This window comes from Carettochelys insculpta, chromosome 1, assembly GCF_033958435.1.
Source record: "Carettochelys insculpta isolate YL-2023 chromosome 1, ASM3395843v1, whole genome shotgun sequence".
Classification (NCBI taxonomy): domain Eukaryota; kingdom Metazoa; phylum Chordata; order Testudines; family Carettochelyidae; genus Carettochelys; species Carettochelys insculpta.
The window spans coordinates 133281144-133300302 of NC_134137.1; the positions used below are offsets into that span (position 1 = coordinate 133281144).

Genomic DNA, 19159 nt, shown 5'->3' on the forward strand with positions numbered 1-19159 from the left:
GTTTAATGGTGGTCATTTGCCTTAGACAACAACAATAGGCAACATAACATTTGCATCAAGAAGAATTATTTGCTAGGAAGCATAAGATACCGAGATTTAGTTTTGCCATAGCGTCCAACAGCCCCAATCAGAAGGCCCCAAAGCGACAGGCACAGAATGAAAAATAAGTAAATAAAAATAAATTTTAAAAAGGACAAGATCTACAGTAAAGCAAGATTTCATTTTTGCTAATGAATTGTGGACTTTGAAAAACAGTTTAAAAATTTTGAAAGTTCAAACTAATGCAACCTTCTATGAGATGACAACTTCTAGATATACTATGTTTTAGCTTCCCAAGTATTGTTGCTCTTCCAACTTGCTCAATTTTCAGCAAGCCACTGTGTTTAAATGGCTTTCATCTACCTCTACCCTCTTCTGCCTGGCTAGCCACACGTAAACACAGGCGTCCCCAAAGAAATATTTTTTAAATGTTAAGAAAATAAAACAAAAGCTTTGTATTACCTAGATAAAAAGCTCCTAAAGGGTCTCTAGCAGTTTGGAAGAGCACTGGCTCATGAACTGATGGTGTAGCCACATCCACTGTTGTCCATGCTACACTGTGAGAAGATCCACAAGCAACACGTGTAATTTTCTGGCCTTCTAAACCCTGTACAAGAGTGGGTTTTCTATTGACTGTAGTAGTTCCATTGCCTTGTTGTCCATGATCGTTGTCACCCCAAGCATAAACCTGCCAAAGGACAGTTCTACACATTAGCTTGTTTCACTGAGTCTTTCATATTGCTATTGCCAAAATTAGTATGACAGGATCTTGTCTCTAAATGACTTACATTACTAAATTAAGGTATTTCTAAAAGTACTTATCACCTTCATATTTAACAGTTGATGGTTTTAGGTATATGCTAATATACAGGCCTGCCGACTGGGGGAGATAGGGAAGGTATAAGGAGGAAGTGATAAAGCAGGCAATTGCCCAGGAGCCCTGGGGATTTAAAAGGGCTGGGGGCTCCTGACAGTGAAGCAGGACTAAAACAAGCTCCCTACCCACCCTTGGTCTGTGCCACTCCTTGCAGCAGCTGGCACCATCTCTGCACATCTTCTCCCCCCAGGGGAGGGTGTGTTTGCTTACATTGCCCCTGCCCAGGTCACCAACTCTGCAGCTCCCACTGGAAAGAAACTGTGGCCAATGGGAGTTGTGGGGGTGATGCCTCAAGACAGACACAGAGAAACCACCTACCTAGAAGCCATTGACAGAGAGGTGTGCTGTTCCTTTTCAGCAACTGCCCAAGGTAAACACCACTCCCCTAAACCTCAGCCACACCCCAAACCTATGCCCCTGCCCAGAGCCCACATCCAAACTCCTCCCAGAGCTCAACCCCTCACCTCCTCCCATACCCACATTCCCTCCCAGAGCCTAAACTTTTTCTCCCCTCCCTCCCCATGGCACCCCAGCTCCCATCCCATCCTGGTGAAAGTGAACAAAAGGGAGCAATAATGTAGCGTATGGGGCCCGCCAATATATCATGTAAGAGCTTCAGTCTGTGAACAGATTCATGTACTAATGCATAATTCTGGGCACAGATGAAAATAATTACATTGCTTGCACATGGATTTTATTGGGGATCTGTACAATTATGATATTTACGCTATCACTCAATATAGAGCAGAAATATGTACTGTGAAAATATTATGTTTGTTTCTGCATCTTAGCAGTGAAAGGCAGGATGGTCGTGTCTCTGAAACATCCCATGTTATCAAATAAGGAACAAAAACGCAAAAGCTATATTAAGATGTCAGTTAAGGTTTAATAAATATATGAAGTAAAGAAAATTCTAAGCAACAATTACAATAATTGTGAGAACTGTGAGAAGTAAAACAACATACACTAAAGAATATTTATGCCATTCATTAGGTATATAGCCAACAATTTGTCTTAACAGCAGGATAAAGGTAGTGTATCAATGTAATTGAGAATCTACACAATATATAGAATTTGGGTTCCCTTATGTTTTATGTCCCCTAGAAACAATAAAGAGAAGGTTGACACTTATGTGTATGTACAAAACACAGTTATAGACAGAATCACATTACACAAAAAAGAGTACCCAGAATGGAAAAATTGAGCTTACTCTGGGAAACATTCAGCAGAGGTATCAGAGAGGTAGCCATGTTAGTCTGCATCTTCAAAAACAACAAGTCATCCTGTGGCACCTTACAGACTAACAGCCATTATGGGCTCATACATCTGATAAAGTGGGTCTTTGCCCACGAAAGCTTATGCTCCACAATATCTCAGTCTCTAAGGTGCCACAGGACTTGTTTTTATTCAGCAGAGGGCATCCCCATATTGATGATCAACCCATGAGAAGGCCAATAGGCTCTGCCACCATGCAGGAGGAAGAGAGTATTTCTGCAGTTAGAAGTGGTGTGTATATATATTTAGGAATTGTATATTCGGTGACATTTATAACTCTGCTGTAAATGAGTTGCAACTCATGAAAGCTTATGCCGTAATAAAAATGTTAGTCTTTAAGATGGCACCAGACTCCTTATTCTTTTTGCTGAGACAAACTAACACAGCTACCTCTGAAACCTGTTGAAACAGAATATCAGAGAGGTAGCCCTGTTCGTCTGGAGCTTCAAGAACAACAACAACGAGGAAAAAAAAAAACAACGAAAGCTTATGCTCCAAAATATCTGTTAGTCTATAAGGTGCCACAAGACTTTTTGTTGTTCTGTTAAAACACAGTAGATTTTGTTCTTGTAACTACACGTTACTTACCCATGGTTTTGTCCGTTCTTATGAACTCTGTATTGAGTACAGAGAGAACTTTGCTGAGCTTCAGATTGTAACCCACCACAGCCCAATCCACTCTAGTATAATTAACATTAAATAAAATAAAAGGCTACAAATATTACTGCTACTATATTACAGTGCTTCAGTATATACCTTTTGCTAGACCACAGTAACTCACCTGCCCTGTGTCAGTAACAGCCAGGCAGTGAAGTGCACCTACAGCCACATGTACAATCTTCTTCCCTCTCAGTCCTTCAACAACCTGTGGCTTTCGCACATGAACATCAGTGCCATGGCCTAGCCGAAAGTAATCTCCCTTGCCCCTGGAAGGAAGTAAGTGTAAAATTCACGGCAACTATAGTTTTACAAACTTTCCAATCCTTTGCTGTTAGACCTATGCAAACTGAAATCCTTTATATATCCAAAGGGAAAATATGAACAATAGCAAAGCAAATTTCTTGACTTGACTTGGAAAGACTCATCACTAGAGAATAATAAAACTTTTACAGTTTTTCATATACTGGCCTCCATCCTAAAAATTTACTATTTATTATTATTTTAGGGGAAGTAATGTGGTTGCATAAAATTCATTCTTTCTGTTTTGAAATACCTTACTATAAATTTACTTACGAAGTGATATATTCAAAAATTACTTGTTTTTTTTTAATCATTAAAATCACTGTTCAGCTTACAACTTACACGACCTGCCCTGTGACAATTACTCAGGAGTAAATTAGCATGTGCTTAACTACCTGCATAACTGATGCTTTAAACAAGCCACAAACACAGATTACTTTTATTACCAACACAACAAATTTTTCTCAACTTTCTGAGACACCATTAACACTATCTAGTCTCATCTTTCAGTCTATTTTATGGCAATATCTCAAGATATCACCAAGATTATCAACTGAAGAAAAAAATGAAGAGTGTGAATTAAAGATAAAAGTTCTCTTCTTTTCCCGTTACATTTTGTAGCAGTAATCAGTCTCTGCTGGAAATCACTTAGCTCAAAAAGTTCTTAAATAACAAGTCCGTAAATAACAAGCAGTCCTGTCAAGTATCGGAGGGGTAGCCGTGTTAGTCTGGATCTGTAACAGCAACGAAGAGTCCTGTGGCACCTTATAGACTAACAGAAAAGTTTTGAGCATGAGCTTTCATGAGCACAGACTCACTTCATCTGTGAGACCAGCATCTGATGAAGTGAGTCTGTGCTCATGAAAGCTCATGCTCAAAACTCTTCTGTTAGTCTACAAGGTGCCACAGGACCCTTCATTGTTGAAGAAGTCCTGTGGCACCTCTGCTTATGATTTGTGAGGTTGCAGACTAACACAGCTACACTGCTGAGACTTCTTAGCTGCCAAATATCAGCATCATAAAGATAAACAAAGTTAGATTTTCTAATTACTCCTCAAAACAAGTACTACAAACCCAGGAAATTAACCCAGGAGTTAAGGTTAAACTTAAAAGATATCCAGGCATGCTAGCTATGGAAACGTAAAGCTGAGGCGCACAAACTTTACTTTGCCATGCAGACATCATGAAACAACCACACATTATGATTATTAAATACTTAGTGTTTATAGTCCTGGATTAGATTAAATTTATTTTTGAAGACATTTGACTTTTTTTCTCCCTCTCATCCTCAACTCTTTGTGATGTCAGTATAGGGCAGGGCTAATGGAAAATGGTGGCCTACAGGTAGTTTTGCTTCCCACAAAGGCTGTGTGTACACTAAGAAAGTTTTATAAAAAAAATTGGCATTTTGTCAACAAAACCTGTGGCGCATCCATATTCCCAAGGCATTTGGGCTGACAGTAAACTGACAGAATGCAGCACTTTAATTGAGCGTTCTGTCCCTCCCCCATGAGGTAGAATGTCTCTGTTGAGAAAAAGCCACTCTAGACATTCCAGGGGACCCTCAGTCTGATAGACAGGGCTTCCGGGACACCTGGCAGCCCTGTCTGCTGTGCTTCCGGTTGGTCATTTTGCCATAGAGCAGCTTAGCAGTCTGGCGGCTCTCTGCTGATAGAGTGGATCGCTCTTTCGATCTGCTTTGCAGTCTGATCACAATCTGTCAGCAGAAGTTTTGTCAGAAGATACCTTCTGTTGACAGATTACTCTCATGTAGACATAGCCAAACTGAAAGCAATGGGGGACAGTGGCCATTCTGAATGAGGACATCTTTAGTAAAGGCACTGTTAGCTTCCCTCTCATTGAAAGCAACAAGGGGTAACCATTTGGAAAGGCTGCAAATTGTTGTAAGATTCACTATGGAAAATTGTTATTTATCAACTATTTTGAAGAATAAAAATTAATTTATGAAAAAAAGCCAAAAAAGAAGACAAGTCTAAAGATAAGTTTCTTCAAATATAGCCTGTTTATAAGAACTCAGTTTAACCAAACAGGATGTTTGAAGACCCTGTGTTTTGATGTTACTGAGATAATTTAGAAAAAAAGAATCTTTTGAGTTTTAAGTATCATGAAGTATCTTTAACAGATTTTAATTAACCAATCACCCAATTCACTTGTAGGTTCTCAGATGATACATTCTCTTTCTACCCTCAGAGTATTCTAATATTGGGGAGAATACACTGTACTCTCCATACAAAAAGATGGAGTAGAGCACTTTAACATAAGAACAAAGAGGAACTGAGCTGTATTATTTCCTAGATTATATATAAAGGCCCTACTTGAATTGTGGAATGATTATCAAAAAATTGCACCTGAACTGTGGACAAACAATGGAAAACTGCAGAAAAGAATAACAGACCTTATTATTTTTGGTAATAAAGTCCATTGTTATTTTTATTTTATATCTTCTACTACCAGCCACCCTGGGCTGACAGATGGGGGTCTGGGATGAAAAGCCAAAGTTCCAGCCCTCAGCCTTGGGGCAGCCAGGGTTCCCACAATCATAATTACAGTGGAAGCTAAATGTTGCAAAATCCACCATTCCCACAATTTTGCAAGTTAAGTACGGCCTCAACTATATAAATATTTTCTTTTCACAATAAACTTTATTTCTATTTATCTTTATTGCATTAAAACATATACACCTCAACCATACAAAGGTCCCAATAGTGGCTGTCACTTCACAAAGATCTGGCAAACATTATCTTCTGCAAAGAGCACACATGCTAAGAAACAAAACGTAACAAACATGGGCATAAACAAGTAAGCAGGGGAAAGGAGGAGTGGCAGTGGTAACAATAGGATTTTTTAGACTAAATTAAGCATATGCACAAAGCATAGGTGTAATAAGCCAGTAACTAGCAATCAACACAACTCAAATACACTGATTTTTTTTTTTTTTTAAAGCAAGGTTGACATACCAGGTCCACACCACTCCAGATTTGGTAAGTGCCAAAGAGAACTGAGCCCCACATTCAATCTGGCACACACCCTGGCCATTAAGTCTTTCAATGTTCTGAGGAATGTTGCATCCTTCACTTCCTCCTCGGCCCAATTTTCCGAAGTCACCATCTCCCCAGGAAAACACCAAACCTAGAAACACCAACCAAGTATGTCAGACTACCAGTGGTGGAAAAAGTACCCAAAATTTTACTTAAGTAAAAGTACTATTTTGGAAAATGTGTAGTTAAGTAAAAGTCGAAGTACCCTTTTGGGAAACCACTTGAATAAAAGTGCAGTGGCATTCCATCTTAACCATCCTCAAGTATCCAAAACCAAAAAAGAGCCACCCCCTACTGTACCCACCCAAGTTATCATAGGGAACACTTATTTTTCACACACACCCATATACACTTACGTATACACATATAAAATGCAGGGGAGGGGTGATAGACTACTGGAACTGGAAGGGACCTCAAGAGACCATCAAGCCCAACCCTCTGTCCTCATGTCAGGACCAAGCACTATCTCGATCGTCGCTATCATTTAGCCAACCTGTTCTTAAACGTCTCCAAATATAAAGATTCCACAACCACCCTAAGCAATTTATTCCAGTACTTAAATCACCTAATGCCCTACCTAAACTGCCCCTGCAGTGTTTTTGAACAAAAAGGTGTTGATGTCGCTTTTAAAAGGCTTCTTTGTTGGTATGGTTATTATGCTTACTGATTATTAAAACTAACTAAATAAATAAATTGTCACTGCATGACTATTCAGTGCTTTGTGCATTTGGCTGTGCTTTAGAAGGGTCAGAATGCTGACTTGTGCAAGTGTCAGTGGGGTGATGAAAGCATCAAGTAACTAAATGCTTCTGGACTAGGTAGTGGAGTAAAATGTACAAGATTTTCTTTAGAACTACTTAAGTAAAAGTCAGTAAATTTGTGATATATATTACTTGAGTACAAACACCAGAAAACCATACTCGAGTAGTGTAACTAAGTATTTCTACTTAGTCTGCAGAGGTGGAAAGTAACTATGATCACATTATCTCCCTGTATAATCAAGTTGCGAAAGCAGGAATATTCCTACCTTCATCTGTCAAAGCCAGAGTTTGAGCATCTCTGCTTCCGCAAGCAACCTGAATGACTCTGTGACCAAGAAGCACTTTAACCTGCAACACAGAAGAAAGCATGCTGCCTCAGACACATTAAACATATCAGAGTTTCACAGTAATTTCAAAGTATTTGTAACTTGATTTGTTCTTTATACAGCCAATTACATACTGCTTTGGGATTCTCAGCTTTATTTCTACCTTTATTTTCTATTCTACTGAATACACACACATAAACACTACCACAGCCAGGAAACACTTCTTGTATTTACCATCTTTGGTTTCAGTTGTGTAGTATTGTCTCCATGACCCAGCCTGCCGTATTCTCCAAGGCCCCAAGTGTATAATTCACCACTAGATGTGATGGCAGCACTGTGAGAACTGCCACATGCAATATCACGAATGCGTTTTGTTTTCAATGCTTCTATCAATCTTGGTTTATCACAATTCCTAAAGACAGGAAAAAAAGGATTTGTCATGGTCTTTGTGATGTCATACATCTTATTTCATGCACAACTCTCCAACTCTGCATCTAATATTAAATGCTTGCATGGCAAATCTGGCCTAATGCTAATATACAGCATTTCATATTAAGTCACTGATTTAATTTACTTTGCTAGTTATCTTAAAACTAAACTGTTCAAGTCAATTTACACCAGAAGTGTAGATTTGGGGGAAAAAACTTCTAAAAACTAAAAACCTTAATTCAGATTTTCATTTTCCATTATTGTTAATTGTTCACCTGAAAGTTCGTTTAAAAAAAAATTATGTAACACACGGCAACATCCTGATAATGAAGAACTAGAGAGAAAGATTAAAACATTCTTACAAAGCAAAATAATGATCTGTCATCACTTCCCACGCTGAACTATTTATGAAAATTAATGGTAGAGTAAAAAGTCACACATCTGAAAAACTCAGCTGTAATAAATCAGTGTTATCAGTTAGAGGTGTCTTTAGACTATTTAGTCAGTGGGCACACCTTAAAAAAAAAGGTGTGTAAATTCCATTTTGCCTAGATAGTTATGAACAAATTCTGTCTGAAAAAAGCTATTCTGTATTTGCCAAATGTTTTTTTACAAAATCCATTTCGATCCTAAAAGTGGAGGCCCCTAGGCCTCGCAAGCCAGCCCACAAGTGTGACCTCAGATCTCTTAGTCCTTCACTGAACAGGGCAGAAGAAAATGGCACAAGATGTGGTACACTTGGCAAAGCCTCCAACACGGCAGCATGAAGACTGCAGTTTCTCCAACCTGCTGAGCAGAGAGCCAGAGGACGAGGCAAGAGGCACTTGCTTGTCACTAAGGAACTAGACTAAGCAAACATCTATTATTACGTGTCTGCTAGAGCACTGCAGAGGTTTCTTGTGAACATCACTGCAATATCTGGTTGACAAAGTAGCATGTTTTCTTGCAAAATTCAACCTTCTGCTCACTGAATTCACAGTCTAGCTTTCATGTAAGTGTATTTTCTAATGTGGTATACATGCTACAAAGAAATGGTGACATATTTTATAACTGTCATTCTTCAGGATGTGTTGCTCATGTCCATTTCAAAAGGTATGTTTGTGCGCCACATGCACAATCGTCAAAAGGTTTTTCCCCTACTGGTACCCACTGGGTTGGCTGTGGAGCCCCCCGAGTGGTGTCTGCATGACACCATATATAGGGCGCAGCAGGACCCCACCCCACACACACACGAACCCTCCATTCTATCTTGCCAGCCTACCGACAGAGAAGAGGTAGGTGGGATTTGGAATGAACATGGGCAACACAACCCAAAGAACAACTGTTACAAAAGGTAAGTAGCCCTTTTTTCTTTTCTGAGCGATTGCTCAGCTGCACTCCAACAGGTGGTATGCACGCAATTTACTTGGAGGATGGCTTGAGACCAAAGCACTACATCAGGAGAACTGCCCTACCAAATACGGTATCATTCCCAGCCTGCTGAATGACAGCTTAGTGTGCTGCAAACATATGGATAGAGGACCACACCGCTGTTCTGCAAATGTCTTGAGTGGTAACTTTCGTGAGAAATCCTGCAGAGGAAGCATCCTACCATCATGGAATGAACCATCAGGGCTAAAAGAAGGACCCTAGCCAGGTCATAACACTTCCTGATGCAAGATGCGACCAGGAGGAGAGCTGCTGGGATGAGATGTGCAGCCCCTTCCACCTTTCCACTACTGAAATGAAAAGTTCTGGTGATCTATAAAATGGCTTGGTTCATTCATTGTAGAAGGCCAGGGTGTGCCTGACATTGAGGGAATGAAGGAGTGGGCCTCATGCTAGTTTTAGGGAGCATGAGGTTTTGAGAAGAACATGGGCAGCAAAATGTCCTGGTTAGCATGAAAGTGGGAGAAAAGCCAAGTAATAATGGAGGTGCACTTTGCCATTGTAAAAAAACTTACATGGGGGTTCAGAGATGAGGGCTTGGAGCTCTGAAATCCTCGTGACTGAGATTATGGACAGTGGGAAAGTAACCTTCCAAGAGAGGAAGAACAAAGGCCAAGTGCCCAGACGCTCAAAGGGGGAACCCATGAGCTGGCACAGGACTAGGTTGAGGGCACACTGAGGAACAGGGTATTTAACCTGTACAGCCCCTTGAGTAAGAACCCTATTGTGGGATTGGCAAAAAAGGACCTGTTCCCCAAACACAGCTGGAAGGCTGAAGAGGCAGTCAAGTAGACCTTGATTTAGAGCCTATCCCCAGGTGCTTCAGGTGCAAAGTCTACTCGAGGATCAAGGACATGGCCGCCTCCTGAAGTCAAACATCCTTCTGGAGAGACCAGAATGAGAAAAGCTTCCACTTGGCTAAGTACATTGCCCCAGTGGAGTTTTCAACAGCTCAACAGGACCTCCCTACCCAAGTCAGAGGACAGACGTTTCAGGGGGGTCAGCCTCAGAGTCTTTATGCCTTTAGCTGAGGGAACTGGAGGCTGGAATGCTGCATCTAGCCATGGTTCTCAAATAAGAGGGTTGGAACAGATCATGAGGCCATGCAACTAATGCTGCCAGGGTGACACATGCTCAATGAGGAGGATATCCACCTTGTCCTGCCAAATTCTGAGGCAGATTCTGTGTACTAGTAGCCAGGGAGGGAACACATACAGCAGGTGGTCCAGCCATGCAATATGAAACACATCAAACTACGAAGCTGCAGCTGTGGCTCTGGCAGGAGCAGAACCTATAGCATTTCTTGTTGCTCCTCATGACAAACTGGTCCCTGTGGGGATAATGCCCCACTTCTGGAAGATGGAGAGGGCAATGTCTGTTCTATGGGACCACTCATGGGTGTTGAAGGAGCCGTGAGGTGGTTGGCCAAGATGTTCTGGACCCCCAGCAAGTGGGAGGCTTGCAAGTGGATACAGTGCTTGATGCATAAGTCCCAGAGGTGGAGAGCTTCTAGACAGAGGGGAAAGGAGCGAGCAACAACCCTTTGTTTATAGGATATATTACAGCTGTGTCGTCCATCAGTATGGTGATGCAATGGCCCTGTGGATGGTGAATGCTGTCCTGGCAGGCAAGGGGAACCACCCAGAATACCCTGACACTGATATGCAGCAAGAGTTCCACTTGAGACCACAACCCTTGAGTACTGAACTCATCCAGGTGTACTCCCCAACCCGTTTCCAAAACATCTATGAGCAGAGACAGGGAGATGGGGGCTGGTGAAGGGGATTCCTGCACTCACCTGCTGGGGCTGCAGCCACCAGTCTATGGAGTGGAGAGCTGACATGTTAAGGGTGACTATTGGCTCGTGGGTCACTGTAGGGTCTGTGCCCTGTGATTAATCAGGTTTAAAGAGGACACGTGAAATCTGTTATGCCATACCATGAACGTGCAGGCTGTCATGTGCCCCAGGAGGCTGATGCAAATCCTGGCTGTAATGGTAGGGAACTTTTGGAGAGTGTGGATGAGGGTCGCAAGCCTCTGAACACCATGATTCAAACAAGAAGGCTCTCAGGTAAAAACTAGGGGGCCCCAAAAAACTGTTTGTTGAGCTGAGACCGGCTGTAACTTCAGAACATTTAGAACATATTCAGCACAGCAAAGGCTGACTGCACAAGTTCCACATGCAGGTGGAACTGTTCCTGGGATAAGCCCTTGATGAGCCAATCATCAAGGTACACAAAGACCTGTATCCATCCTTTCTACACCAGTCACCACCACTGCCATGTATTTTGTGAACAGTCACAGCACTGTGGAAAGGCTGAACAGAAAGACTGTGAACTGATAGTGGCCACTGACCATGAACCAGAGAAACCTGTGAGTGGGAATGACAGAACAAGGAATTATACGTCCCTCATGTTGAGGGCAACGTGCAAGTCCCTCAGATAAGTGAATGACAGAGGCCAGGGAAACCATGATGAAACTTGAATTTTTATATGAACACATTCAGGTTTCAAAGATCCATGATGGGCATCAGCCTGCACATACTCCTGGATATAAAGAAACGGAACCCCCCCGGCCCTGAATTTCTGAAGTACCTTTTTTATTGCCCCCAATGCAAAGAGGAACTGAACCTACTGAGGAGCTGTTCATGACAAGGGACCCTGAAGAGGCACAGGGAAAGGGTTGGTGGGGGGGAAGAGAACTGGATGGACTATTCTACCCCTACCATGTTCAGGACCCCCACTGTCTGAGGTAATACTGACTCAAGCATGGTACAAGTGAGTTAGATGATTGCCAAAAGGTGGGGAGAGATCCAGAAACTGAACTGGTGCTCCATCCTTGGGCGCACCCTCAAAAGTTGGTTTTTGTGTATGGGGGTTGCTTGGAGTAGTCCTAGCCCAAGGAACATTGTGACAGCCACTGAAGGTGGCTAATGTGATAGGTATCAGAGGGATAGCCGTGTTAGTCTATTTCTGCAAAAATAACGAAGTCCTGTGGCACCTTACAGACTCCAAGATATCTGTCAGTTTATAAGGCGCCACAGGACTTCTTGACGTGATAAAGCCACCTGTGACACTGGGTCCTGACCTTGATGCAAGCCCAGGGCGCCCAGAAAAGTTACTGTGCAGGTGCCTGCTACTGCGGGGGCTCAGGATGCTTGTGGTACCACGGGCGCATCCCAACGGCAGTGCCAGGAGCGATACCAGCTGCTGTGGGACACAAAGGATTCTGCTTCTGACTGTGATGTGTTGCCAGGGCCAGACAGTGGAGAGGAGGTGCAGTGCTTGACAATGCCAGAGAACAACGCAGAAGAGATGGTGAGCAATGCTGTAGCGGGGTCAGTTTGCCACAGTGTCAAACCAGAGCTGGTGCCAGCATAAGTCCCAGAACCAAAACCACTGGTGGGAGAAGATGGGGGCTGCACTTGGCATGGTGTTGTTGGTGGGCTGGTGCCAGGGTAGGTATTGAATAATGCCTCACACCCAGTGCCACTGGGCTAGGGACTGAACCATGGCTGGCGTTGGAGCCAGTGCCGCCTGTTCCATCATATGATGGAGGTTTCTTGCAAAGTGTCTGTTGCGGAAGGGAGATCCACGTCCTTCTCCAGGATATCCTGCCCCAGGGTGTCCAATGGATTGGATTTGACAGACTAGCCTTCAGGGTCAGAGTCGACAGTGCCAGGGGTGCCCCACTGGCCTTGAACTGTCCCACTGAAAAGCATCTGAGGTGTGGTGGTCACCAGTCTTCTTGGGTGGAGATTGGCCCCTGCTTTGAGCTGGCCTCCTTCTGTGACACCAAAGACAAGGAGCAATACCACGCCAAGGGGCTCAGGACCAGTGAGTGTGCTCCTTAGGCACATCTTTACTCTTTATGTGATTCTGACAGGTCCCAACTGAAGGTGGCACACTATGTCCTGAGGCTGATGTGCTGCACACCGAAGGGAATGGTGCTGAGTTCAGCACTGAAGGCTGAAGCACCAACTCCATAAGCAGGAGTTTTCAAGTGCTGATCACTTTCCCGCTTAGTCCTGGCCTTGAAACTCCTACAAACACTGCACTTATTTGTTAAGTGTCCTTCATATGAACACCTGAGGGACACAGTTCGCAGATCCCCTCTGAGCACATGCTTACCACAACTGACACAGTTCTTAAACCCCTGCTGAATGTCCTGGGGAAAACAAAAAGTGAACAAAAGATATGTAGAGAACCCTCCCAATCAGAACTATCAAATCATTACTATTTAACAATAACAGCTAACTAATGATAAACATGAAAAAAGGGCAGAAAAAAACACTTAGGGTTGTCTTGCAGAGCAAGAAACAAGTGCTCCAACACCTGTCATTGTCTTGAAGGAACTGGGGTGGAGGATGATCAGACCCCTACATACTGTACCATGCAGGTGCCACTCAAGAGAGCTACACAGCCAACCCAGTGGGGAAAACCTTCCAACATCTGTGCACATGACACGCACACACCTATTGGAATACACATGGGCAGTTACTCAAAAAAGAGCCTGTATTAACATTTATTAAACAAACTGAGTATGACCTTTTAAAAATATATTCAAACCCTAGTAAGTAAAGGCCCAGTCCTTCTGCACTGCCCCAGCAATGCCTGGAAGGTGCAGAGCTATCCAGAGAACATCATGCAGGTCGCAACACATATAGAAGGCCCACAATGAGTAAAGAATGTTTTCAGCTCATAATTATATAGTCAGAAACAATGATGACCCAAGACAACATGGCACTGGACTGCTGAAGTAGAAATGGAGAACATGAATCACATTTGGGAAGCTACTGAGAGGCTGGCCAGTGACAGAAACGGAGGAATTTGTTGCTGCCCTACGCACCAGTAGGCGTAAAGGACAATGATGATAAAATAGAAAAATAATATCTAAGGACAATGATGATAAAATAGAAAAAAATATCTAACAATATATATATTTACTTGTAAACTAATAAAGCCACTTCTTCTCCTCCCTTGCCTTATATCCACCCCATACTTGTTGAGTTATGTTATTCTTTTACTCAAACTCTCAAGCACATGCTGTAGTCTTCTATGTATCTTATAGCTCCTAAGAACTACACAATATGAAGACCACAGCTATTAAATATGTTAAAATTAAATAACTTGAAGATTTTCCCAGTGCGAATAACACAAAAAGGTGAGCATAAAAAACTTTGTCTTGCTCTTTCCTTGCTAAAAAATGTTTGAAATTTATGAAACTTTCAGGAGAAAAATCTACTTTCTAGCACAAACAAACCACACTAACACTTATCAAACTCCTTGGCAACTTTAAAGACATTAGACAACAAAATTAATACTAAAATAATGACTTAAATAGATGATATGATGTGTATTGTTCATACCAATACAATGCTGGTACTTTCGTTTTACTTCTTCAGTAAAATATCTGATTTTACTAAAGTAATTTCGCTTTGACAACTCACTCAATACTCAGTTTCTAATTCAGATTCTGCCAGAAAACACTCCTAGTTAACAGATAATTGGAAATACTAGATTCAGAGACTAATGGTACACCAAACATCCTTTTACTACTATCAGAACACTGTAGACTGTTCTGCAATATAAGAATTTTCCATCAGGACTCTCAAATGGCATGCAGACATGAATAGATCACAACACCCTACCTGACCCTCAGACATTAGGGCTACTAATGAGAGTCTGAATTATTGCCATGTGATGGAATCAGAAGATTAGGGTTGGAAGAAACTTCAGGACGTTATCTAGCACAACCCTCTATGCAAAGAAGGACCAACCCTGACTAAATCATCCCAGCCATGGCTTTGTCAAGCTGGGCCTTAAAACCCTTTCAAGATGGAGATTCCACCGCCTTGCTAGGTAACCCATTTCAGTGCTTCACCACTCTCAAAGGCCGTGACTATACTAGCCCCACTTTTCAAAAGGGGTATGCTAATGAGCCACTTCAGCAGATGCTCACGAGGGATTACCATCAATATGCAGTGCCTCATTAGCATAATGATGGCCACGTGTGTTTCAAAAGTGCCGCTTTTGAAATGCGTGCTGCTCATGTAGAGAAGAGCCTTTCGAAAGGACCCCCAGACTTCAAAAGCCCCTTCTTCCCATTTGGTAAGGCTTGTTGCAGGGAATATTCATGTCCTAAGGATCTTCTTTTCCATGTGTAAACCTGGCTGTAGTCTGGGGTCTTTTAGCCTTATAATTCATTCAAGTTTCAGTGTAACAACTGTGTCTACTTGGGCATAAGGGTCTTCTTTCTCAGCCAGCCTAAATCCAGCCCCAAGCCTGAGAGAGGCACTCCGTGGGCTGTCACGATTTGCATGGCTGTCAACTGGCTATCCTCTTTTAGCTGCCACAGCCCATTACTTATAATTCATTCGAGTTTCAGTGTGACAACTGTGTCTACTTACACATACTTAACATCGCAGGGAAAAGAGGGGAATGAAATGTGGGAAGATGGCATCATATACCCACATCTACTTATGTTGCCAGAATGCAATGGGGGCTCAGAGAACTGTGAAATAGGTTCCCACAATGCACTGCAGCAGCACTCAATTTAACCTACTTCTGTGTGGCAGGAGTAAGTCGATTTTGTGGGAAGGATGTGGGAAGGTGAAGATGCTCAAAATCGAATGGATAAAATCCAGTGTTAAAAAAAAAAAAAATCGATTTTATCTCAAAGTGTAGACGTAGCCCTAGAGAGCATGAATGGACTCTTACTCTTTAGCTGAGCACAGTGGCGCAGCGGAAGCATGCTGGGCCCATAACCCAGAGGTCGATGGATCGAAACCATTCTCTGCTAGCTGTGTCTTTTTCCTAGATGATGTAGTATGGGAAGGAGGAGGGCAGCCATCTGTGGGGAAGGAACAAGTTCTGAGCTATCTAGAAAAACTAGATGTGCACAAGTCCATGGGTCTGGATTTAATGCACCCCAGGGTACTGAGGGAACTGGCAGAGGTCATTGCTGAACCTTTGGCCATTATCCTTGAAGACTCTTGGAGATTGGGGGAGATACTGGATGACTGGAAGAAGGCAAACGTAGTGCCCATCTTTAAAAAAGGAAAGAAGGACAATCCAGGGAACTATAGACCTGTCAGCCTTACCTCAATCCCTGGGAAAATAACGGAGGGAATCCTCAAGCAATCCACTTTGAAGCACTTGAGAGAGGGGAAAGTGATCAAAAGTAGCCAACATGGATTCACCAGGGGCAAGTCCTGCCTGACCAATCTGATTAGCTTCTATGACGAGGTAACAAGCTCTGTGGACATGAGGAAGTCAGTGAATGTGATATACCTTGACTTCAGCAAGGTTTTTGATACGGTCTCCCACAACATTCTTGTCCATAAGTTAAGGAAACATGGACTATAACACCATCCTTGGACTACAAGATGGATAGAAAGCTGTCTTGATGGTCAGGCCCAACGGGTAGTGGTCAACGTCTCAATATCTGGATGGCGGTCTGTTTCAAGTGGAGTGCCGCAAGGCTCGGTTCTGGGGCCGGTGTTATTCAACATCTTTATTAATGACCCGGATGAGGGACTGGGTTGCACCTTCAGCAAGTTTGCGGATGACACAAAACTAGGGGGAGAGGTAGATACGTTGGAGGGTAGAGAGAGAATCCAGAGGGACCTGGATAAATTGGAGGCCTAGACCAAAAGAAATCTGATGTGGTTCAATAAGGAGAAGTGTAGAGTCCTGCATCTGGGGCAGAAGAATCCCAAACATTGTTACAAGCTGGGGACCAACTGGCTCAGCAGCAGTACGATGGAAAGGGACCTAGGGGTTATGGTGGATGAAAGGCTGGATACGAGTAAACAGTGTGCCCTTGTAGCCAAGAAAGCTAATGGCATACTGGGGTGCATTAGGAGGAGCATTTCGAGCAGATCTAGAGAAGTAGTTATTCCTCTTTATTTGGCACTGGTGAGGCCACATCTGGAATATTGTGTCCAGTTTTGGGCCCCCCAGTATAAAAAGGATGTGGATTTGCTGGAGCAGGTTCAGCGAAGGGCAACAAAAATGATTAAGGGTCTGGAGCACAAGACCTATGAGGATAGGCTGAGGGATTTGGGCTTGTTTAGTTTACAGAAGAGAAGACTTAGAGGTGATTTAATAGGAGCCTTCAACTTCCTGAAGGGGAGCTCTAAAAACGAAGGTGAGAAACTGTTCTCAGTGGTGTCAGATGGCAGAACAAGGAGTAACAGTCAGAAGTTGAAGAGGGAAAGGTGTAGGTTAGATATTAGGAAAAACTTCTTCACCAGACGGGTGGTGAAGCATTGGAATGCATTGCCTAGAGAGGTGGTGGATTCTCCATCCCTTGAGGTTTTTAAGTCCCGGCTGGACAAGGTCCTGGCTGGGATGACTTTGTAGGGGGTTGATCCTGCTTGAAGCAGGGGGCTGGACTAGATGACCTCCTGAGGTCCCTTCCAGCCCTGTGATTCTGTGACTGTGGCAGACTCAACAGACATGCATCCACACATCACTACCCAGTTCATGTTGGCAACCAACCACGCTGCTAACTCTCTCATAACTTTTCGATAATGAATATACAAATGCACCAAATTAAATTCTCTGACCTCGCCCTTTAAGAGAAATCCATTGTTAAGAGATATATTACTTTTAACTGAATATCCCTTAAAACTACTGAAATTACAATAAAAGCTTAGTTTGCAAAATACAAACATACATATTGCAGAATAATCTTTTTTGTAACACAAGTCTTTATTACAAATATATTTAAATACTGGCCCTGGTTGCTAACTATCATTCAATCTCATTTGTTTGAAATATTTCTTGTTTCTAAGTGCTAACAGAAATTATATCCTTACATTCGACTGAAATGGCCAAGTTTTCCATCATCTCCTTCGCCCCATGAAAATACTTTCCCATCAACAGTTAAAGCCATAGCATGCCGGCCACCTGCAAGGATTTAAACTGCAAGTTACAAAGAGCAAGATTTATTTCTTTTCCCTTAGGGGTGGAAGACTAGAATATGCACAGTCAACAGGGCAGCAAAGGTCAAGCAAAACACAAGCATCCTTTTAGTATTTAAATTTAATATAGTGCTATGTTCCCCACCACATAATTCTTTAAAATATTCAGAAACGTTAATTTTCACATGGAAAAGAACTTCTGCATATTTAAAATAAAAATACCCAGGGTGAATATTTTTCCTCAATGGAAACAAATTACTTATTATTTTCAAAGTGAAAGAGTTAGCTTAACTTTTTGAAAGGAAAATGTTTCTAGTGGATTCACCCAAAAATTACACTATGAAAATTCAGAAATTATTCTGCACTTTCAAAAAGATACCACAACTTCATACAGGTCAAGAAGCTGAGACTAAATTCACAGATTTTTATGGCCAGAAGGAACCACAAGGTCATCTAGCCTAACCTCCTTTAGAATTTCACCCAGTACTCCTATATCCTCCGTACTAGAACTATCCAGCGCACAAGAGTCTACTTTCACTTTTAAGCTTAAGTATACAACGTTAATGCTCCCATGGGGAAATGTGGACGGTCAATACCTGAGTGAACAGCCACCTTCTTCACTACATAATTACTGAGAGCTGTAATCTGTCGAGGAATAGGCACAGTTCCACTTGATAAGCCCAAACCAAGTCTTCCATTAGTAGCTTCTCCACAGGCATATACTTTGCCTTCAACAGTTACTAAAAGGAAAAAGATTTTAAATTTCCATTAATAAAAAATTCACAAACAAAAAAGCATTCCTACCTCTCAGAAAATAATTCTACAGGTTGAACCTCTCTAGCCTGGCACACTCATCTGTCAACATCTGTAACATGGCAATATTTTAGTTAGCCAGAGAACCACTTATCATGGGTGTGGACAAGTTTCCTGTGTTCCCATAAAGTTTGTTTACAGCCACCAGTCTTGGCTCTCAGAGTTCTGAGCTGTTATTTACACCTAAATGTCTTCTAAGAGTCCAGTAAGCAGTGGAAGTGTTGGTGCTGCTGCTAGAGAATATTAACCTCCCATGGTCTGAC

At 42.3% G+C, this 19159-nt stretch overlaps 1 protein-coding gene across 6 annotated transcripts in view; it reads right to left on the bottom strand.

The window, feature by feature from the left end:
- The window catches only part of HERC2 (HECT and RLD domain containing E3 ubiquitin protein ligase 2), a 228751-nt gene that overhangs the window by 75886 nt on the left and 133706 nt on the right, over nt 1–19159 (bottom strand). For all 6 annotated transcript variants that reach the window (XM_074992048.1, XM_074992040.1, XM_074992033.1 and 3 more), the window contains 7 exons: nt 18680–18823; nt 17979–18069; nt 7532–7709; nt 7238–7319; nt 6130–6301; nt 2973–3117; nt 502–727 (listed from right to left, as the gene is read on the bottom strand). In XM_074992048.1, the coding sequence (XP_074848149.1) occupies nt 502–727; nt 2973–3117; nt 6130–6301; nt 7238–7319; nt 7532–7709; nt 17979–18069; nt 18680–18823 (1038 nt within the window). The remainder of the gene's footprint in view (nt 1–501; nt 728–2972; nt 3118–6129; nt 6302–7237; nt 7320–7531; nt 7710–17978; nt 18070–18679; nt 18824–19159) is intronic.